Below are 23,279 nucleotides of genomic sequence, written 5' to 3'. Positions count from 1 at the left end.
AATCTTGCAATTCCATTGAGGCAAATTAAAATTTTAACTGAACCTTTTCATAAATCAACAATGTGTAACTTGAAAATAGTTTACTAACTTCATTAGAAATTTCATCCAGCCTGTGATTTTAGACAGGTGGCTTTAAAAATAACCTTTCAGGTTCTTTCTAACTTAACAAAGCCTGGTACAGGTTTCCCCCTCTAGCCAAAAGTGGAGCATTCCTATGACACTTTTTGTAAACTGAAATGGTGTGAACCAAAGAGGCAATTACTATTAGTTTATATGGAAACACTTTTGAGCATTCCCAGAACCACAAAATAACTTTTCTTAAGCTTTTCTGATACCTTAGGACTCATCTTGCTAGCGGATGCTCCAGTTCAAGTGCCGACCCAGCTTACAGCTCTGGTGGTTTGAGGCTGAGCCTGCTGAGTGTAGTTTCTGGGAAGGAGCTTGGCCGTGCCCCTCTGGCTCCCTCCAAGGCAGCTCCCTGCACAACAGAGTAGAAACCCTAAAATCTTTAGCAGAAACAGGTACTAATGTAGAAGTGCGCTAAAAGCGCAGTGGCATAATGCAAACTTTGGAAAAGCCAAGGGGGTACCTGTACGCTTTAAATGAAGGCGACTCTATAAAATGCCCACCTCAAATTTGTCAGCTGAGACTTATATATTTTTCTAACCCTGTTTTTCCTTAGAAAATCTGTTTCTTTGGGGTCTTTGTGGTAGAATAAAATTCTGGATTTTCTCTATATCTGAGTAGTCAATTGTAGGCAATGATCATAAACGGAGTATCCATAGAAGTTTTGAATGTGTAATTTCCTTATTTGAAATATTAAACTGCATGCAAGCTAGGAAATGACAGTAACTTTAAAGTGAACATTTAAAAAGGTAAAAATGATACTTGGAATACAAATTACATAGTAAATCCCACTGCAGATGTTGTTCACACATTAGTCACGCAACCCTTGCATGAAGAAGAGTGCCTCTAGGAGCTGGAGCAGTAGTACTCCGTGCATATAATATTCAGAATACCTGGAAGTTGTTAGAGCTTCGTTTCCTGCAGCTTTGTTTTTCTCTCTAACTTCTGGTAAGGATTTTCCCTCCAGCCTCATCACTGTGGTCATCTCTAAGACTTGGTGTCCCACTTCTGTTGTTTCTCATCTGATTTCATTTTCCTTAGAAGCCCCTTCTTCCCTTGATTTTCTGCTGAACTCTGGTTGTCTCTTTGCTTCTGATTTGTTTCTGTTTCTGTTAGTTCTCCTATTATACATATTCGATTGACCATAAGACATTTTCATTTAGCTATCCCAGCTCATTCAAAAGATAATACCACCTCCTCTCTCCCACCCCAGCGCAATGCAGACCCCTTCCCAGCCTCTCCATCATGGTTGGAGTCAAGCCAGCTCAAAAAAGGATTTAGTATAGAAAATTAGGTGTAAGCATCACTGGAGATGTAATGAAAAGTTATCTGAATACACATAGGTGGGTGGGTAATCAGAGTTAGGAAGGTACAGAGCAGAAACTCAGAGGCCTGAAGGTTCAAGTGCATGATTGCATCCCCTGGCAAAAATCCTCAGGGGAAAGAAATCTGTAGCAAAAGTAAAAGAAACAGGAGACTCTTATTCTCGAAGAACAGAGAGTTCATCGATGAAACTGAGAAAAAGACTAAATTCCTGGAACTGGAGTTCCAGAGTCACAATGCTCAGACAGAGCAGGCGTTGCCCTGAGTTCTCGTTCCAGATCGGGTGTCTGGTTCTGTCCACTTGGTCTCCAGTGCCTAGCTGTGTGCCTGGAATAGTGGATGGGCTAAAACCAATACATACACAAAATTGTTGGCAGATCTTTATACTTTATTTAGTCTCTATTTCCTTAATTTTTGCTCTGATCTTTACTATTTCCTTCCTTCTGCTAACTTTTTTATCTTTATGAACGAAATCCACAGATAAAATATTTAAAATTTGGTCATTGATTTGAGCGGAGCAGACAGTTGAGGTCTAGTTGTATTGTGAAATCCTGTATGAAGATGGCACGGGAGCCTGGGGAAAACCAGCCTCTGGTCAGGATGAACCTTCTCTTGAGCTAGGGCACATCTGGTGTGCTTCTTCCCTGGTGTGTCTCTAGAAACTTGACTCACAAGAGATGTAGATGCTACACGCTTAATTCCTACAACTCAGTAAGTGAAGTGCAAGGTTAATTTTTAAGTTTCTTTGTATTTCCTGTTTCAAAAGCCTTTTTAAATTTTTGAGAAATTTTATATTCATTTAATTTGATAACCTGTGGTGTTCTGTTTTTACAATAATAAAAATTTTATTTTATTTTAAAATATTTTAAAAGCCACCTCAGGTTGTTAGACCTGCAGGGTAGACCTGTTTAATATTTTTAAGGATTCATCTCAATGATTTGCCTGAACCTCAGACACAAACATAAAATCTTCCCCTGTTCTTTTAATAATGTAGGAAGGAATTTTCACAAAACCAGAAGTTTAAAAAGAGAGGCTTGAATCCAGAGGTCATTCAAAATTTGACCTTCTTTATATTTCCTAATCTCCTTTCTTCCCAACCCTTTTTAAGAACAATTGTGAGTGAAATAGTGCACTATGCCCCTTCAAGGAAAAGAAAGTCAAAAGCCCCTTTGCCACATGATGGAAACAGGCATGAAACTTTGAAGACTGACTCACCTCCAATGCATCAACTTCTTCTATTAAATCGAAGTTCATTTGCCAACCCTGTCAAAAGAACTTTTCAGAATTTTAATAACTCAGAAAGGGTTGTAATCACTTGGTGGGAGAATTGGTTAAGGCCTTTGTTGTAGTTTTGATTAACTAGCGGAACTTCCTGGCTGGGGTTATTACAGAGCTGAGCTCTGCCTTCCCTTCCAGTCCCAGCCCAAGTCCCACCTAGCTGCACCTGCCAGGTAACCCCCCACTCCTCTGAACCCACAGCAGTCCCTGCTCTCTCTCCCCATCCCTTGGCCCTTAGCTAATTAGCCTTCTTCAGACCTGAGACCTATGGCCTTGTTTAGTCCCCACTTTCTGCAAACACCACAGCTTCCCACCATTCTCCAAACCCACACATAGCAGATCCTTAGCATGTGTCTCTTCATGACCTGTGGTCCGTGATATAGTGATGACTACCACGATTTTATTATGGGAGAGTAGCTGTCTTTGGGAAGCACAAGGGGGAAATTAGCAATTAAGGCTTCTGAGTTAATCAGTGCACAATCGTTTGTGCCCAGGATATGCAAGCTTAAGCTGAGAAATATGAAGCGTTAGATTTTGGTCTGGTTGTGTTCAGTTCTGTTTTTGTTTAGTAAATACTGAAGATAAAAAGTAATTTTTCAAGGTGTACCTAGCAATCAAGTTAATGGAATGTGCTTACTACCTAAAACTAGTCCAGTGTCTTAACTGTAAAGATACTTAGTATTCCATGACTGAGTAAATGAATGGGTGAGTGAACTATTTGGACACAGCCTTCTGACTTCAGAGATTAGACCCAAAATGGTACTTTCCAAACTTGCCTTACTGGTAGGTCTAAACTATTTGGAGTAAACCATCCACATATTTTTCCCTCCCTTTTTTGCCCAAAATAAAAATAAAACAATAGTCAGGCTTCTGTATGTGGTGATTCCTGTGGTTTGACTCCTTAGTACTTGTGTCCTAAGACATGGCTCTACTGTACAAGCGGCCCATGCACTTCTGGATCGGGAATGGGAATGGGTGCCCGGGTCCCAGTGTCATTCACCTAGACAAAGAGGCCTACCTGCCCAGAATCTGAAACTGAGAGGCAGGCTGTGGGTGGCAGGACAGGAAAATACATCTCTTGGATTTATTTGTGAAGCACCAGTCAGAAAGTCTGCATGGGTCTTCTGGGATTGCAAGGGGTGACATGTCTTGAGACATGCTAAGGAAACTAAAAGGAGAGGATTTTGTCCCTTTGGGGGCTTGAACATTAAAGATGGAGCCGTGTCCCCTGAAGGCAATGTGGAGCAGTAACCTGTTGAAGAGAAACAAAGCTGGCCGCTAGTTAAAGGCAGTAAAGGCAGATTTTATTCCTTACTATTTCAGTACAGAAGAGACCCCAGTGCGACCTGAGAAACGAAAGGCAGGAGGCCTTTAAACCCTGGGCTGTGCTAAAGGAAAATTAACAAAGGGCATGTAAGGGGTGTGAATAGGCTATGGGGTCAGCTAACTGGCCCTGCTGAAGTCAGGCTCCTGTGCTCTTATAGAGACTGGGCAACAGGGGCTCTGTCTTCCTGATGATTACACTTCAAAGGAATGGCTTCCAGTCCTTAAGAAGGTTATAGAAATACATATACATCTCAAAGGAACAGAGAAAAGATTTATCACTGCGTTTTCTCAAGTAAATGCCCTAAGAAAAGAATGCTCAGAGGCCTGTGTCAGTTGTTGGTTAGAAAAAACAGTAAATTCTTTTGGCAGCCTTGAGCTTCCTCAGACAGGCTTTTCAGTGGAGTAGACTCATCATCACCCTGGGGACATGGCCTTGAGCTGCCTGAAAGTATCCTCATGTTTCTTCGCATTTTTTGGTATTGGAGTGAACAAAATCATTTGTATTGAAAGTGGTTACAGGCCAAGGCTGAGACCTCATCAGGGAGGGGGTCAGAGGGGCCTGACCACGTTTGGTCACAGAGTCTTTGTCACCCCTTAGGAGAAACTACAGGGGGGAAATGAGACAGGATGTCAGAGGACACCAGCCTGCCTGCCCACTGAAGGGGAGCATCTCCTTCTAGGGGCTACCTTGACATGGCACCTCCAGTTCCATTTCAGTGAGGAAAATGTCATTTCCTTGTATTGATGACAAGGATTTGTTAAGTGACTTGTGGTTAAAGGTGTGATTTCTCTGAGATTTTCTTCTCTGTAAAGTCGAACTGTAGCTTTTAGGAGTTATGATTTCAAGGTTTCATATCCAGGGTTATGTTGATTTTCATCTATTTTAAGCCTTTATAGATTAGGGATCAAAAGTTTGAACATGACAGGGAATCATGAAATGCATTTTTTTTTACATGAAAGCCACAGTTTTATACTTATTTTTTAAAGAAATCACATCAGAAGGGTTTACTTTGTCATTTATTTTGTTTTTTTTTTTAAGGTTTTTCCTCTTCTAGTAACTTACAAGGAACTTCTAAATTTTAAAGTTCTTTCCATTGAGTCTTCTGTAATAGGGGTTAGCAAACTATGACCCATGGGCCAAATCAGCCTGTTTTGCAAACAAAGTTTTACTGGGACACAGCTATGTTCATTCATTTGCACACTACCTATAGCTGTGATGGTAGAGTGAGTAGTTTCCAGACTGTGGCTATATGCTTTCCAGAAAAAGTGTGCTAACACCTGCTGTACACATACACAAATTATTTTTTTTCCCATTATAAGTACATTTTCTATCTATTTGAAACATGGAACTGGAAGGCTTACAGAATCCATACTGATACCTTGGGACTTCATTGTCTTTCCCTCAAAATTTTCATTTGAGGAATCCATCTTGGATGGACAGCATTGTTTCAGGCCCCAGGGTGGCTTCAGGGACAGAGACCGGGTGTGTGACAGGCAGACAGGTTGCCTCATAAACTACAAACTTTGGCTCACATGATTAAGATGCTCATCATTCACAATGGAGGGAGATTCAAATATTCTCAGTGAAGCTACTGTCCTTCCTCAATATGAAGAAATGTATGGGTAAGTTATTTTGAAAATAAAATAAAATCAACAATAACAAAACCATTTTTGTATTTCTTTCCTTGAAAAATGTAACTTTTCCCCTTTACTTATTTGTCCTTTCCATAAAATCCATCCCCACTTTTTCTCTATAAAGAAATCAACTCTTAGAATCCCAAAGCGTCAGAGGAGGACTTTCATTTTTTATATTGCTTCTTTAACCTCAGTGAAGAAATGGCGACTCTTAAAAGCGTTTAAGCTCACAGCCAAATGTTATTACTCTAGATGCTCAAAAGCTCCCTCTCCTTGAGTCTTAATGTCTTAAAACTTAGCTCATCACCTCATGCATGTTAGGATGGCTGTTACAAAAACATGAATAATAGCACCAGCAACCCAGATAACAAATGTTAGGAGATTGTGGACAAATCAGAGCCCATGTCAACTGTCGGTGGGAATGTCAAATGGTGCAGCTGCTGTGGAAAATGCTATAGCAGTTCCTCAAAAAATTAAAAATAAAATTAACACATGATTCAGTGATTCCACTTCTGGTGTATAGACAAAAGAACCGAAGCAGGATTTTGAGGAGATATTTGCACACCCATGTTCACAGCAGCCAAGATGTGGAAGCAACCCAAGTATCCAGTGACAGATGAATGGATAAAGAAAATGCAGCATGTCCGTACAGTGGAATGTTATGCAGCCTTAAAAAGGAAGGAAATTCTGACATGGGCTGCAACATAGATGAACCTTGAGGAAATTATGCTGAGTGAAATAAGCCAGTCACAAAAGAAGACAAATACTGTGTGATTCCACTTAAATGAGACACCTGGAATTGACAAATTCATGGAGACGAAAAGTATGATGATGATTGCCAGGGGCTGGGGGAAGGGAGGGATGGGCAGTTGTTTAATGGGTATATAATTCCAGTTTTGCAAGATGAAAACATTCTAAAGCTTGATTGCTCAATAATGTATTTAACATTACTAAACTCTACACTTAGAAGTGGTCACAAAGGTAAATTTTATGTAAAGGGTAGTGTACCACAGTTTAAAAAAATACTGAGCTGATGGCATCACTGAACTAATAACGTCAGCAGAGTGCATGACAGAGTCCAGGCAGCTTAGGCTCTGTCTTCATGGTTTCACAGCAACTGGCTGATTTAGTTAGCTCCGTCAGGTGACAGGATGTTTTCTTAAAGGAGAGAAATCAAATCAAGTTGATTGATCTCTTTTCATCACTTGTTCCTGTAATATTGTGTAGGTACCACCTTGGGCAAGATTTTCTATTAACCTGAAGATGAGGCCAGCACAGCCCTTTTTTTATAGAAGTGCCAGGAAGGAAGAAAATGGGTTGATGGTTTATATTTGCCTTTGAACACCCCTGAGTTCAACCGGGTTCCCATCAGTACCAAGGCCACTGAGTATTTCATCCTGCCACTCACTCAAGTGAAGATAGTACAAGAATCAGAATCTGCATTGTACATTGCTACCTTGGCCCAAACCTTTATGTAAATCAACCCATAACTGGGAGTCAATCCCTGGAAACAGGAAACTGCTGGACAATATTATGGAACAAAGTTCCATTCATGATGTCATAAAGAATCTGTCTCGAGCAAATGAAAGAAATTATTGGTGAGACAACAATCGCCCGTTTGTCAGCTTCCACTAGACAGGCTGTAGTTGCTTCAAAAGAGATGCAAAAATACCCATCAGAAACAAAACTCAGAAGTCGTGGTCGCAAGAGACTGGTGGACAAGGCCGAACGTTCATTTAAAGGAGCCACTTGCTGCTTGTCAGGTCTCCCTACCCGGTCATGACCGTGAGGACCAGTGCCATCTGTACGAACAAGCAGAGCCTCAAGAAAAGCTGATTCTCACTGTGCTTCTAGACCTTTCTTCTTGATTCCATATGTCATAGGTTCCTTGTTTTTGTGGATATTAGGTTTTTCAGTTTTTCCACTTTCTGCCGTGAAAGTAAACGTTTGACTCCTTACCCTGCTGTTCAGATATTCTGGGCTTTTTTTTTTTTTTCAAGGATAATATCCAGGCACTAAAGGTGGTTTTTTTTCCCCGAATACAGATCAGTAATTCATGTCTCCTCATTTGAAGATAATGGATATTTGGCCACATTGTTTTTATCATTAGCTGGAAAATGCTTGAATGAAGTACAGCCAAACCCAGTAGTCCCTGTTTCTGGGTGAAGCATACTATTATGCAAGAGGAGAAGATTGAGATAGAAATGAAAAAAATGGGTCTGGCATGCAGACTATGAAAGGACATTTCTAAATTATTTGGATTTTTTTTTTAGATTTGGAAGGTTTTGTTATTCAATTACAAACAATGAGTATTTCTTCAGGGGCATTTCTGTTTTGCTTTGGTGTGAAAGTCTTGCTGTAACTCAGTATTTCAGGGATAGGCATAAAAATCTGTAGCATCTGCACGTTCCCCTCCTGTGTCATTCTTTCCACGTGGAGTAACTGATGGGAAGTAACCCAACAGATACTCACCTTCCTAAACATGGATGTTACTTATATACATGTAACAGAAGAGAGTGAAGTTGTAAATTTGTGTGTCACTCTGTATTTCCTTGGGGAAAAGCTTAACTTTTCCCTAAAGTGAAGAGTGGTGATAATGACACAGTTTATTGAGTCTTAAGTACAAGGCGGTTTGCTTAGTCTGCATATGTGAAACCTCACTCATTTGACAAATAAATAAATCCTAAACTTAATAAAATGATTTAAGAAATGATCAGAGTTTACAAATGACAAAATTCTATCTAGGAAATAGCAAAATTTGTATCTGTAGCTCTTCTACATATACACTATACCTATGGGTACAAGTTTGTTCATTCACAGGTAGGCTGGACAAATTGTGAGGCACAGATGGATGGTATAATGTCACATTTACAGATTCATGCATTGGAATCACGTTGGCTTGAGTTCCAGTCCAACTTTGCACCATTGGGCGAGTTATTGGACGTTTTCCTTATCTGTGAAACAGAGGTTATAGTACCAACCTTGTAGAGGTGTTTTGAGACTTAAGTACTATGTGGAAAACTTATTTAGAGTAGCTCCTGGTACAGAGTAAATGTCATAATGGCCATGGAAGGGAGAAATCAAAATTACCTACATTTCAGGCAACTGTCTCTGTCTGAGTAGACATCTGACCTGAGGCATGGTTCTGACTTTTTAAATTTGTGTTCGATATTAGCTGATTTTAGTCTTGACTGTAGATACTAAGAACAAATAAAAATCCTCAATCTAATGCTGCCGTCTTTCTCAGCTTTATAAAGTTGTCAGGTAAGATTTTAACGCCTACATGTCTTAACACTGCCTTCTGAAAACTGCAGTGTAGTCGGGTTGATATGACGAGGAGTAGGAAAAACAAGCAGTGAAGCAGGCAAGCTTATTTCCATTCACTTGGCACCACAAAACACTTTGAACAAGGGCCCTATTATCTTTTTAGGTAACAGTTGGTAGCTGGGGTGTTAAGCTGTTCTGGGCAGGATTTCAGATTTCCATTCTTCGGTGCCTCAGGCAGTACATTTCAATCACAAAGCGATCAATAATAATTAGGTGTCTGGAATGAAATACAGGACAGCATTATGCTTCCTGCATCTGGAAGTGAAACTCACTTAACTAGCTCTAAATCAATGCATTTTCTTTTTATTCCTGGGGGGAGGGGCGGGGGTGTTAGAGGCAGCAGAGAACACAGTGGAAATGTGAATGTGTGACACTCACCAAAAAATGAGATGTTATGACACACTTTCCTACAAGAAATAGTAGCAAGCCCCAAAGCATTGAACTTTCATTTCTAACATAAACACTTCCATCACGCTGCATTCTCTGTCACTGGAGGTGCACCCATTTCACATTGAATGGAAATATCTGTCATAATAGGTGATATAGAGATGAAAGGACAAAGGGAAGGTTGTAAACTGGGCTTAACGTAAATTATTTTTAAGATCTTGGTTCACTAAATCATGTTCTACCATGTTCTCATAATGGGGAGCCAGTGAATGGAGAAGGAATTATTTATTTTGTGTGTCATAGATCTCAGAAGGGAAAACTGACACTTACTGTGTTAGAATTTGATTTGAAGTTTCCTGTGCAGTTTGGAGTAGAAATACAAAATGGGATCTGCAAATGGTAACGTCAGTTTCCTCCATGCACTCCCGAGAGTGTTGAGCCTGACCCTCGAAAAATTACTTCCCCTTGTTTGCTTTCCCTTGTCCCTTCAAAAATGGACTCCAAGAACAGTGCATCCTATTTTCAAAATTCAGAATCCTGACTTCTGCAAAATTACCTCTAAAACTTGGCCTGCTTTCTCCCCACAAAGCTTCAAGTCTCTGTCCTGCTTACCTAGAGATTCAGCAAGCATTGTCTTGTTTAACCTGTTCGAAGAAATGACCAGGAAAAGACTTAATGGCTTTTACTGCCTTATAATCATCCAGTCTTTCGTGGAGTTAGTCTGCTAGCCAACTGCATAGTTTCATGATATGGTGGCTGAGATTTTTACTCAATCTCAATTATTACAGAGACAATTACAATAGTACAAAAAGAAGCAGAGTTAGTAAGCATGTTCTTTTCATGTTTTTATTTTGAAAAATAAAACACAATGAGAAAATGCTTGAAGCATTAACGTACAGTTTAACAGATGGGTATAAAGTAAACGCTGTGTTACCACTGCCCAAGTCAAAACAGAAAACACTGACAGCACCTGGAAGCTCCTTTGCTCGCCTTTCTGACTGCAGTTCCCCTCCCCATCAAAGGTAGCCACAGACCTGATTTTTATTGTGATTAGAGCCTTGCTCTACTTTGTAGTTTTAAAGCTTAGAGATATGCATCTCTAAACTATATTTAGTTTTGCCAGCTTTGAACTTTGTATGAATGGAATCAATAGGATGCCTGTTCTTCTGTCTTGCTCCTCTTACTCAATATTACTTGTCACATTCCTTCATTTCATGTTTACTTTTTATTTTGAAAATGTTTAGTTATAAGAGAAGTTGAGAGAATTGTATAATTATATTATTGTATCACTGTATAGTCATATAGCCAACAGTTACTAAGGTCTGGCCTTATTTGTTGCCTTTTTTTGCCAAAGTGTAAATTACAGACATCTCTCAACATGCATCTCTATCAAATAAGGAAAATGTCCTGTATAGCCACAGGACCATGATCGTACGTAGCAAAATGGATAATAATTCCCTAATATCATTTAATGCCCAGTCAATAGACACATTTTCCCAAATGACCCCAAATGCTTTTACAGCTGGTCTGTTCAAACCAGGATCCAGTTAAGATCCATGAGGAATGACAGTTAACAGCACAACTTACCACTTAAAACGAGCCTGTGGGCCTTCCTTTTTCCCTTACACCCACAGCAAGAGGGAAACAAACATCACATCCATGCTAATGATAAGGCCCTGCTCTCCTGCTCTGTGACTCCAGAGGAAACTATACTGCCTGAATTGCTGTCAGAAAGAAGCACCTAATGTCAATTCTGTCGAAGCGAAAATTGTTACTTTGGGCAGGTGCTATGTGATATTTACCTGATCAAGGCTAATCAAGTTTATTCCTTAACTCTGTGGGGAATGCATGGGGCCCCAGCCCATCCTAGGAGCTCATCAGAAGGCAGAACTCTCTGCTAACTGAAGTTTCCACCAAGGCCACGGGAGGCCAGGTAGGTAGACGGCTGGTCACTTTACTGCATTGGTATCTCCCAGGTCAGGCATGCCTGCTTGTCTGATACTGTAGGACCTTGGGTTTGGGGCTTAGTTTGATTCAAACATTTATCCAGGGGCTCTTTATGAAAGAGCTTGGCCCCTGTATGTCCCTGCAGAATTAGACAGGCTGACCCCCCAGTTCATTTTTACAATAGAATACCACGTTTGCTTCCCTGCAAACTGACACGTAGATCAGCATTTCCCAATTTTCCTCAAAGTGAAGTCTCAAAGTACTCCCCAAAAGGGTCATATTGTCAACTGAATTTGGGAGAAACACTGGGTAAGCTGAGTTAAATTGGTTTCTTTACTGTGGGTCCTCTCGTGCTAATGAACACCGATTCTCCAGTGGTACATGGCATTTCCCCAAATTACTGTCTTCGGAAGCCCTTCTTCAGACCATCTCTGGTGGTTACTGTTCTGCAGAACGGACTTTAGAAAATGCCAATCTGGATGACTTGGATGTTTTCACAAACAACAGTAAATAAACAGTCTCATCTCCTACCACATGGGCCATGAAGTGTTCATCTGGGTTAGCTATACACCATTATGATGTGTACAGTCTCTTACAAACCAGCTCAAGGATAGGTGTGTTTGAAAATGCAGGTTGTATTATTATCCAGGAATGATGAGGCCAACAGATCAGGAGACAGCTTGTTGAGAAGACAGTTTGTTATAGTCACAGATCCCAGGAGAAAGGCCCACACTGTGCCATGGAGGGCCACATGGGGAAGCACCAGGGTGGGTCAGTCAGGGGGCAGAATGGGCAGGAGATGTGGGTGAGAGCCTTTACTGTGGCTTCCACTATTCCACAGCAGGACAGTATAAGCAGGCTTAGCCGGCTAGTTTGAATCATTTTAGCAGCTTCTGGGGCACAGGGACTATCTCTGGTTGTCTGGTACCTGGCCTTGGGCTGGTATAGGCAGGGGGAAATGGCCTGTAGTGTACGAGCCCCATAAAGGAGGTGGTGGCTCTAGAATGGTGGGTTTGCATATGGAAGGAGAGTACACAGACTAGTCATTTATGATCTGTAGCAACTGGCTGGCCCTGGGAGGGACAGTCTCACCATGACCAATAAGATCCCAAGATTCCAATGCATCAAAAATACTGAAAGTAAAAAGGCATGATTGATAGATGGTGATAAAGATTCAGGTATAACCATGCCCTTCAAGGTTTTCTGCAGTTCTTACATTAAGGCAGTTTGATGGCAGGCTTAGAGAATCTTCCTTGGATAACCTTTGCATATGGTTTTTTGGGACTGTTTTGGGCTATTTTGGGTATGGTAATGAGAAATCCCTCTCCCACTCCCTTCAGGCAAGAGGGGTATTTGAAGCTTCTTTTTATGTTTGCATATACTCAGCTAATTCTTTGTCGGTCTACGAAAGCAGATCGGTAATTTTTTTCCCCTTCTCCTCATCACACTATCTCATATGTTGGCATAAGATTTTAGACTCTATGTCCCTGAGATAGTCTTTGTACGTTTGCTGGATTGTGTGGTCTTGTTTTGATGTTTCAGCTGCCCCAGGACCATCTTGAAACCCTATTACAGCATTCTGCATTTCCTGCAGCCTGGAAATTTGGTTCTCTTCTAAAGATCAAGGTGTTACACAGTTGCTTCCTGAGCTGTTATTTTCATTTTAGGGGGACATCAGATTCCTGCTTTTCCTACTTTGATTCTACTATGCTAGAGGATAAAAAATTATTTTTAGAAATTTATCTTTATATGCTGTATTTCTAATCCTTTCATTTTAATGCTGTCCCCTTTCTTATTGTGGCCTCTATTTTATTATTATAATTGGCTGCTTAGATTTACTATTTTTGTTTTTAAATGATGTTTTTGCCTTTATGGGAATTTTCCCTTGTGATGACTACTTTTTTTAAATTTCCTAACAGCTTTATTGAGGTATAATTTACATACCATAAAATTAACTCATTGTGAGTAGGCAAATCAGTGATCCAACCATCACCACAATCCAGTTTTATAACCAACAAGTTTAGACCAGCGTAATTTACCACATGTGCTCACTCAGACTTTATGCTGCCCTGTGCTTTAGTAACTGAATAACGTTAAAGTGAGTGGTCCTTGTATTTTCAGTAGATTTTCTTGTTTGCAAATTAGTCTTTACTGATTTTTTCTTTAAAATAAAAATATGACCTATTTGCATGCTTTTTGCTGCATGTCTAATGAGAAAGCTTTTCAGTTTCCTTTTCTTACAAGCGATGGATGGTTCTGTGCTGGAAATTAACTTGAATTTCTCACCTCCCAAAGACGAAACATTCTCCAATTAGTCAGCTCACCGCCCTTTACCTGACTTGCTCCTGCTGTCTCTTTGACAGGTGTAGCCCGCTTTCCACCTGCTCTCTTCCCCGATGTATTTGCTCCTCTTCCTCTGACTTCTTTAACATTTCATAATTTCTTCTCGTTCCTTCTTTGTTCATCTTTTTTCTACCCAAACCCAAAATTGTTGGAGGTGGAGACTGAACCTAGCCTTGTTAGTGAAAAGGAAACCCAAATAAACTAATGATAAAATCGCCTTCCGTTTTCAGAGCCATATATATGAGATTATATTTAGAGCCTATATACAGTAAATAAATGATCTTCACAGCATTGTGGTGTCATGGGGGGAAAACAGGCATTAAAATATAATTCTCCTTCCGCTCTCCTACTTACTGCAGTGGGACTCTGGGCAAGTGAATTTTGCTGGCCCTAAGGTGCCCCTCTATAAAATGCGAATGCGATTCTTCATAGGATTATGGTAAGGATTAAGCTAAATAACCTGATGTCTCATCCTTCTCAACCCGATCTGTGTACCCTTGAGAGCACAGAGTTCCATACTAGGAAATGGACAACACCAAAGGATAAATAAACCATCTCTTCCCAGATTGTCAATTAAACTTGGAGATTGTGGGGGGTGAATATTTTCTTATTTAAGTAGGAGCAGATATATTATGTGAGGTCAACCTTAGTTCTTCAAGAAAAACTCAATGCATTAAAGAAATGACATGCTTGGGGCAGGCAACTCCAGCCATACCCTGGGAGCCCCTAGAAGTGTTTCCATGGGAAAGTTTGAGAAGCATAGGTACATGAAAAAGTCTAGCATAGTCTGTGCCACATAGCACAGTCTCATTTAACTGCCCATCCTTTTTTTATGAAGTATTCAACTACATTTCCCTAGTGCATACTTGACCTCTCCTCTTAGGCTTGGTGACACGGAGCTCGCCATCATCCCTTCAGACCTGATTCTCGTCCTGCATTCCCGACCTTGGTAATGGACACCACCGTCCATTCAGCTATGCAAGTCGGGAACCAAAGAATTGCCTTGACCCCTCTATTGCCTTCACATCCCACGCCTAATCCCTAATTTCGAATCATGGCAACATTGCCTCCCTCACCCGTCTCGAATGCATCCTTCATCTCCGTCTCCATCGCCAGCTGCCATCATCTCCTGCCTAGACGCTATAACCACCTAGTAACTTGGCCTCTCTGCCTCCCATTCTCCACGCTGAAGTGGACATTGATCTTTTGAATCCTCGGTCTGATCACCTGTTCCCTTTGTCCTCAGAGTGACAGGGTCCAAGAGTCCTTGTGTGGCCCAGCCCCCTGCCCCTCTGGCCACATCTCAAACCGTGTTTTCTGTGGTGGTGGCGGCCGCAGGCGCACCAGTTTGCTGCTCTCTGTCCACGGCGCCAGGATTCCTCCTCCAGGAGCCATTCCCCGGCTTGCTGGGCCTGGAGTGTTTCCCTCAGCCGCTACTTCACTGAACTTCCCTGAAATAACGTGTTTTCATCTTTCAAACTCAGGCATGGGGAGGTCTCTTCCTCAGAAAAGCATCTTCTAACTCCCCTGTATGGGAGGTTATTTATCATAAGTTCTGGTAGAACCATGTCCCTTTCTTTTAAGAGGTCTTACCTCCATTTGTAATCACACCTGAGGCAATGGCACTTTTTGATAACTGTCTAAATCGCACATTAGTCTGTAAACTCTGTGCAGGGAGGGGCTGTCCCTTCGGTCACCACCACCTGCAGCCCCTAGCAGACCGCCTTTCACCATGGCAGTGGATCCATTACTGAATGTGGCGGGACAGCTGAGGTCTAGAGGTTGACCTGAGGGCATCCTCAATCTCCTGATAACTTCGATCTCAGCCCTCATGCCCGGGCTTTTGTGCCTGTGGCAATAACTTCCAGCTGCCCACTGCTCTGCTGTGCATCGCATCCATCCACTTCTATCTGTGGCTTAGAAAAGCCCCTGGGAAACCTCATTTTGTTTGAGAGAAATCTGTTAATTTATGTGGTTCGATGCAGGATGGCAAAGCACTTCTTTATGCGTCCTTTTTGGGTGGCCTTATGTCACTCAAAAGATCTGTTAACAAACTCATTGCTTAAAAACCCCTGTTTCATCTTGCCCATCCAGTCTTTCCCCACTGTGCTGCTAAGCAACTCTTTTTAAAGATTGGCAGGACTTTCTAAACTACCTGCATGCAATTCTTTCCACTTCTGCGTAAAGAACATCCTTCTGCTCTCCTGCCACCATATCACGTGATACGGGACATAAAACTCCTTCACCCCCCAAAACAGCCACCACTCCAGTGGTTCCTGCATCCACCTTCAATGCTTGTCCTTCTGTACAAGCCTCCTACCCTCACTTCTGTGGGTAGGTATTTATGTGTATCATTTATTATTAATATATTCTCAGTAAGCTATATGCCAGTGCAACTCAACATGTATTTTTCTGTCTCATGCCACTTATTTCTTATAATGTGAGAGAGGAGAATACAACATTTTTAAAATACTGTGTCCCAAAGAAAATAATCAGTGTTTTCAGCCTCAATATCACTGAGATTAACCCAAAGAGCTTTTTATTACAATGTAGATGCCCAGGTCCCACCCCGGTCCTGTTATATTGGCAACACTGGGTCTAAGGCATTGATATTTCCCCACACTGGCAAAGTCACCTGACTGAGGTCACACAGCCAGTGGGCAGTGCAGTTAGAATCACAACTGCTGTTTCATTGCTGCTTTTCTGGTTTTCAAATCGTATTCTTTGGACTGAATTCTGAGCATGTGTGTGTGTGTGTGTGTGTGTACTTTGTATCTGCCTAAAATAGCTTCCTTATTTTGTAACTGGATTTTCTCCCCGAATAACTGTGTATCCAAAGAATGTGCAGATTCTCCAGCTGACAAAATCAATCCTAATAATCTCTCCCCTTCTTTGCCCAGTATTTACCCAGAAGCGGAAATATCAGCTGCTGGAGTAGCATGCCTGCTTCTGTGGGCTCTGCCAGTTTCCTCCTCCCTACCTTAAGCCACAGGCCTGCCCTTTTGTGCCTGCCGCTCATTCCTGGGCTCTGTTTCCACTGGAGTTGCCCTCCATCGTGCCCACTGATCCGAGAGGAAATGCCCCGTCTTCCCTCCTCCAGCCCCCGCCTGCCTGAGCATCGGCAGAGGGGGAGGTGTATCTGGTGACTGCACAGGTCATTCCTCATGCTGCTGCTGAGACTTGGAGCCCGAGAGGCAAAGGCGGGGGGTGGGCTGTCCGTGGAGGTCCCCTACCACTTCCTGTCTCTCAGTCCAGAGAAGAGTTGGGAAGCATCAGAATCCTCAGTGTGACGTGGTTTGTATGAACTAGATAACTAAAAAAGGTATCCCACCTTTGAGGAAATGCCACACTCAGGAAAATGCGCCAGGACGCAGAGGTTAAGCCAAGATTGGAGGTAGTGTTTCTAACTTTGAATCCTGGTCCCTCTTCTCAATAGCCTTGGGCCTCTGGGAAGTTGTACTTCTCTGTGCTACTGTTTCCTCAACCATAAATCGGGGTTAAATAAGGTGAAATAAAAATGCCACTTTATAGGTAATTTTGAAGATAGTTTTGATGATTAAATGAACAATGTAACTAGAATGTTTATCATAGTATCCAAAAATGTGAACTGGTATCACTACCTTACATTAGTAAAGCTTAATTTACAGGAGCTTTCCTATATGCATTACATTTTGATACATATGAAAGTATGATTCCTTTAAACAACATCTTTGTTACCTACTCACGCCTGCTTCTCTGTGTTCTGCTTGTAGCCCTGGAGAGGAAAATATCGATGAGGCAAAGCAGAGAGGAGCTGATAAAGCGAGGGGTCTTGAAGGAAATCTATGATAAAGGTAAGGGGTCTAGTCTCCCTACTGTCCATGGTCCAGAAAGCTGTGCATGGAGTGTGTATGCCTACCTCTGAGTGTTGGATTCCATTTCCTGAATGTTTACAACTCCAGACAATTCTGGAGAGAAAAGAGAATGTAGCAGACAGAGCCAGCACTGTCACTGTTATGTTAGAGGAAGGAAATAAAACTCCCTTGCTCTGAGCATTGCAGTCAAACCACAGGACACTAAGAAGAATGATGAGGCCCCAGCAAGGATGTAGGTACTTGGTTGTGAGCCTGGTGGCGTTCGAATACACACAGCTGGGTGAATTTAATTGCTTAGGCTCTTTGGGCACTAGGGGTTCCCAAGACAAATGTTGAAAATCCACAGGCATCTAGAATTTCCTTAACAGATTTTTTAATTGGCAGTTTGTCGTCCCACAATAGAAGAAATAGAAGTAGAGAAAATTATAAAATGTAACTGTACATATCAGATATTTTGAGTGATAACATTTACAGTGACTCAAGTGCTCTGTATGTCCATAGGTATTTGCCAAGAAATACCACTGTCTTTTGCTTATTAAATTACCGCCTTTAAATATGAATGTAAGCAGTGGCTTACACAATATAATAAATATTCTTCACCACCAGTCCTCTTCTAAGAGCCGTTCTATTTTAAATTATACCCTCTCTCCTGGCCCATATCCTTCCCTCCCCCTCCCCCTTTCCCCTTTTCTCCTCCCCCCCATCCCCTTCTCTCCCTGTTAAGGCTTTAAGTGAAATGACACTGGTTGCTCCCAATCTACACGGTCATCAGGAGTAATTGCCTATTCTAGGTCATCGTATTGCTGCGGACTGGTGTTCTTTGGTGGGCCAGATTATTAAATCGCATATCCTCCTTGAAACGCCCATACTGACAGTCAATGGGATCCTATAATTCTGAGTTTGCCGTGTTTTTGTAAGTCTCCTACAGGCCTAGTTCGCGTTCTCATACACACGGGCGGGTCAAGTTTCTAACTCGGGTGCTTCTCTCTGCGTCCGCTGTCTTCACTGAGTTGTTTCTTATTCCTCTGGGGCATTTCACCTTACCCATTCCTGTTCTGGGGCTTCCTGGAGGCACTTTCCAAGTATTTTTCTCCCGACACAAGCTGCCACCCTGAAATGCTGCAAGCAGGCACCACTCTTGCCTGGCCCGGTTGCAAGGGATGCTGGAGGTAGGAGTAAAGCTGTACTCTCTCAAACTAGCTCCTGTAATTATCAGAGCCTTCCAGGGCCAGGGAATCCCTATGGTGAGCCACTTTATCCTTCTACTTCAGGGCAAAGCCATGCACCAAAACACAACTTCCTTGGTTGACTAAGACCTGCAGGAGGAAAAGAAGCCATAATTTTGTGACTTTTCTCCAGCAGCTTGCTTTATGTACAAACCCCCATACCCTCCCTTGTGTCAGCTTTCAGTCTGCACGCTTCATTTCAAGCTCCTTTCCTCATATTCACTCCCCAGGAGAGGCAGGAGCTATCCAACACAGGTATACGATTACATAACAAGCATCCAAGTGCTTAAATGTGAATTCCAGTCACAGCTGAAACTTCAGATCCAGTGAAGTGATCTTTGCTCCTCCCTCCTTTCTTTCTGGAACCTTTCTGTCTCTCACTCTAAAACTTCAGGAATATTCTAGAGAATACATTTTACCATAGCATTGATTATGTCCATTGCACACAACAACTGGGTTACAGTAACTGACTTCCTGACTTAAGTCATAGACAGAGAACAACAGCCTCATTTTGTAGAGGAAGAAATGGCAGCCATTGAGGCTGTGGCCCGACAGCGCCACGCCAGCAGTTAGGAGATCCCCAAGAGCCAGAGCCTGTTCTGACCACATTGTTTGACAGTGCATGAAATGACTGGCTGTGGAGGAAAGGACAGGCTCACCCCACTTGTCCCCTCAACTTTCTGTTTTATTTTTGTCTTAGCACTGTCTGCTTCTTGCCGTTTGGCTTCTGGCTGCCTTTCCTTACTAGCACATAAACTCCAGGAGAACATGACCCTCCTAGTCTTACTGCCAGATCTCCCAAGCATCAAATGCTTGCAATAGGTAAGGCTTACAAATAGGTTTATTGTTTGGGTGATGGTTTCCCATTGCCAAGAAGGGAGGGACTAAAAATAAAAGCCCATTCCACATAGTACCTATAAAAGTTTGTATTTGCTGTGGGTTTTCCTGATAAAAGCATCCATTTTGTATCACTGTGGATATTAATCACATTACTTTATGTTATATCACCTCAGCAGTTAAGAACATGGGCCTTAGAATCAGACTGTTTGGGTTCCATTCTGGGACCACTACTGACTAGCTGTGCAACTTTAGTCAAGTTGCTTAACTTCTCTGTGCTTCTGTTTCTTTATCTGAAAGTGTGGAGAACATTGTTGTAATGAAGATTACAGGAGATAATGCATGTGCATTAGTTCGCTAGAGCTGCCATAACAAAATGCCACAAAAGCCACTGGGTGGCTTAAACAGCAAAAATCTATTTCCTTGCAATTCTGGAGGCTGGAAGTCCAAGATCAGGGGACCAGCAGGACCAATATCTGGTGAGGCCTCTCTCTGTCTTGCAGATGGCCACCCTCTTGCCATGTCCTCACATGGTCTCCTCTCTTTGTACACACACTCCTGGTGTCTCTCTTCCTCTTCTTATAAGGACCTCAGTCCTGTTGGATTAGGGCCCACCCTTACGACCTCACTTAACCCGCATCACCTCCTCAAAGGCCCTTTCTCCAAATACACTGGGGCTTCAGTTACAACACAGGAATTTGAAGGGAAACACAATTCAGTCCATAACTACGTGTAAAGAGAACAGCGGATCATCCCCTAAATGCTCCACGTGCTGACCTAGTGTATGATTAGCAGTCTGGTGCAGGAGCAGCAGCATCGTTTTATGTTTTTGGATCCATTTATGTGCTGCACCCTAGGTCAGCAGGCCCAAGAGTTAGGGGACACTATCGGCCCCTTTCATCTGATGGCCTTACCAATGTGGGGCTCCGACAGGAGCCCAGCCCCCTGAGACCTGATTCCTGTGCCTTCTCACATCTCCAGCTGCCGTCTCTGAACCTCTGAAAGGGGCATTTTCTGGTCATTTTCTTCCCTTTCTACAATACCATTCACCTTGCTTTATCCAGGATTCTGGTGGGTAAAACAATTAAAATTTATTGCAACAACCTGAATGAACAACAAATGGCAAAGAGACTTTAATCGTTTTCTCAAGTTGTTTGTTTCAAGGATAAATTTCACAGATTTGGAGCAATCATTCCATACCTTCTGGCCGGTAATTCCTCATGCTGCACTGCCTCCTGTGTTAGCACACACGGCTCTAGTCACGTGGCAGCAAAATAGATTCCACTGGAGATCTGTGGCTCCTGACAGCTGCCCATTGATTTGTAATTACTGTCAGCCTCTCTGCCCGTCTGTCAGGACTGGCCCCTGTTTACACTGAAGTTACATTGTTTTGTGTATGATACTGCTAATGTGATAGAAAGCAGTTTATGTTTAAGTGGGTAAGCTTTCCTCTTCTGGCTTCTTTGTGTTACTGATTTTGCTTAATTTTACCCCACTAGCTCATGGAAAGCATCAAGATAAACTATAGTGAGAGGAGACTCATAAATATTTGAGCAAGGTGAACACAGAATTCATGTGGTTTTATTACTCAGACAGTTCTCCTCAAAAATTGTTTATATTTTTCATAGCTGGTTGAAAATCCCAAACTGGTCCATAAGTTCAAATTGGTAAAATGAAAGCTTGGGCCAAAGTGGGAAAAGTATCTCAGATGTCTATAAGAACTAGCTCAGGAATTTTTCACTTAATGGAATGCGTTAGAAGTAAACATAAGCTACCCAATGTCTTGGGTTTTTTTTTATTATTATTGTTTTCTACATAGAATCACAAAAGTTTAGAGTCCAGAAGGCAGTTCAGAAAAAAGTTTAAAATTCAGAGAAAATTTTTTGATCCCTGGATATACTGAGGCTATGTAAGGATGCAGCAAACTTTGAAAACTACATAAAATTTTTTACTTGTTAACCACGTAGGTTAACGTGTTAGGTTACTACTTGTTAACGTAGTAGGGACATAAAATTGTAAATTCTTTTTCTGCCATTTTCCACAATAAGGGTGTAGTAGTTTTAGGAATAAACACAGTGTAAACATTAAGATGAAACATCAAGATGAAACATCATCACTGTGAATAGTAAAAATGTTAAACCAATTAATGGTGGAAAATAATCTGTAATTTGGCAGCTTATTTTTAACTATTTGTTGCCCTATTTGTTTGAATTAGAACTTCAGGGTTTTCCAAGACTACTAGAACATCCATTATTCATTCACCAAATTGGTACTGAGTGCCCACTCTGTGCCAGGTTGTCTCCTAGGTATTGAGCTTCAGGGATAACCAAAAAGCAAAACCCTTGCCTTCTCAGAGTTTACATGCTATTAGAGGAAACAGAAAATAATTAAATAAGCATGTGATATATTTAATGAATGAAAAACACTATAAAGAAAAACAAAGCAGCAGGGTGAAGAGAGAAAGACAGAGAGGGATCCATGATTTTAGGTAAATGCAATCGTGGAGAGCCTCTGGAGGAGGTGATGTTTGCCCAGAGACCTACATGAAGTGATTGGTGGTTGAAACGGGGGCAGGCAGTAGTCCTTCTACTATTTTAATAGAACTTGAAACCTAATTCACGGGCTCATAAGTTCTTTAAGTTGACTCAGCATGTTTCTTTCAAATTAAAACTTCTGTATCACATTTGCCTCTCAATTCTTTGTAAATCAGAACACCTCACCTCCTGCTCAGAACCTGCAGTGGCTCCCCATTTCACTGAGAGAAATTCCGAGTTCCTGTGCCAGCCCACGAAGCCCTCAGTGATTTGCCCTGCAGCCCCTAAGCTTGCTTCGGCTCCCTGGCCATACTTCTGTGTGACCTTCTGTCAGCGGCGCTTCAGCAGCCCCTGGAGGTCAGCATTGGCCCCCTCCCCCTATCCCACCCCCCCAGAGAGCCATCCACATGGTTTATGCCTTTTTCAAGTCTTTGCTCAGATGTCACTCTCTCAAGGACGCCTGCCCTGGGACCACCAGATTTTTAGTCCTAGTCCCTAATCCTTAGGCCCATGACCCTGCTCTATTGTTTGTTCTTTTTTTCTCTCTCTCTCTTACCACCTTCAGACATGCTGTGCAATTAATTACTTACTTACTGTATTCTTTTTCTCATCTCTCTCTCCTCACTGAAACATAAGTTCCACCAGGTGGGGTGGGATATTCATCAGGTTTGTTCTCTGATGTAGCCTGAGTGCCTACAGTGATGCGTGGGACATAACTGATGCTCAGTCAATTATTTCCGAAAGACCATCAAATGCAAACCTGAGGCTGTGTGTGCATGTTCACACCACTGGATTTATTCGCCTGGGTTGGCAAAATCTAGGAACTCTGATCCCTCTTGTTTATTCAGTTTTATGATCTATTAAACTTTATGGCCAGTTATTAAAATAGGCAATATTGTATTATGGTATATTTATGTATGTGGATGCCAAACACTCTATTTTCAAGCAGTGGCTTTTAAGTGTTGCAGAGAAAAATATCCTGAAAACAAGGAACCATTTGGCTATTAGCAAAATAGCGATGATATTTCTCAGACTTAGCAAGGATCTCAAGAGGTCTCCTGGCCTAGTTGCTGTCATGTTGAAGCACCTGAAGCTGGCAAGGTTATACATAGTGACTTGGCTAAGGGTACATGGCT

General features: G+C 41.9%; 1 protein-coding gene across 8 annotated transcripts in view; it reads left to right on the top strand.

Moving 5' to 3' along the window:
* The window catches only part of PHACTR1 (phosphatase and actin regulator 1), a 507,238-nt gene that overhangs the window by 385,131 nt on the left and 98,828 nt on the right, over window positions 1-23,279 (top strand). For 7 of the 8 annotated variants that reach the window (XM_036876756.2, XM_036877040.2, XM_036877168.2 and 4 more), the window contains one exon: window positions 17,445-17,525. The exons of the other annotated variant lie outside the window; for it this stretch is intronic. In XM_036876756.2, coding sequence (XP_036732651.1) covers window positions 17,445-17,525 — 81 coding nt within the window. The remainder of the gene's footprint in view (window positions 1-17,444; window positions 17,526-23,279) is intronic. 8 annotated transcript variants of the gene reach the window in all.

Source organism: Manis pentadactyla, chromosome 16 (assembly GCF_030020395.1).
Source record: "Manis pentadactyla isolate mManPen7 chromosome 16, mManPen7.hap1, whole genome shotgun sequence".
In the NCBI taxonomy this organism is placed as follows: domain Eukaryota; kingdom Metazoa; phylum Chordata; class Mammalia; order Pholidota; family Manidae; genus Manis; species Manis pentadactyla.
Note: the sequence above shows the minus strand (reverse complement) of the source record. Positions and strands in the feature narration are given on the sequence as shown.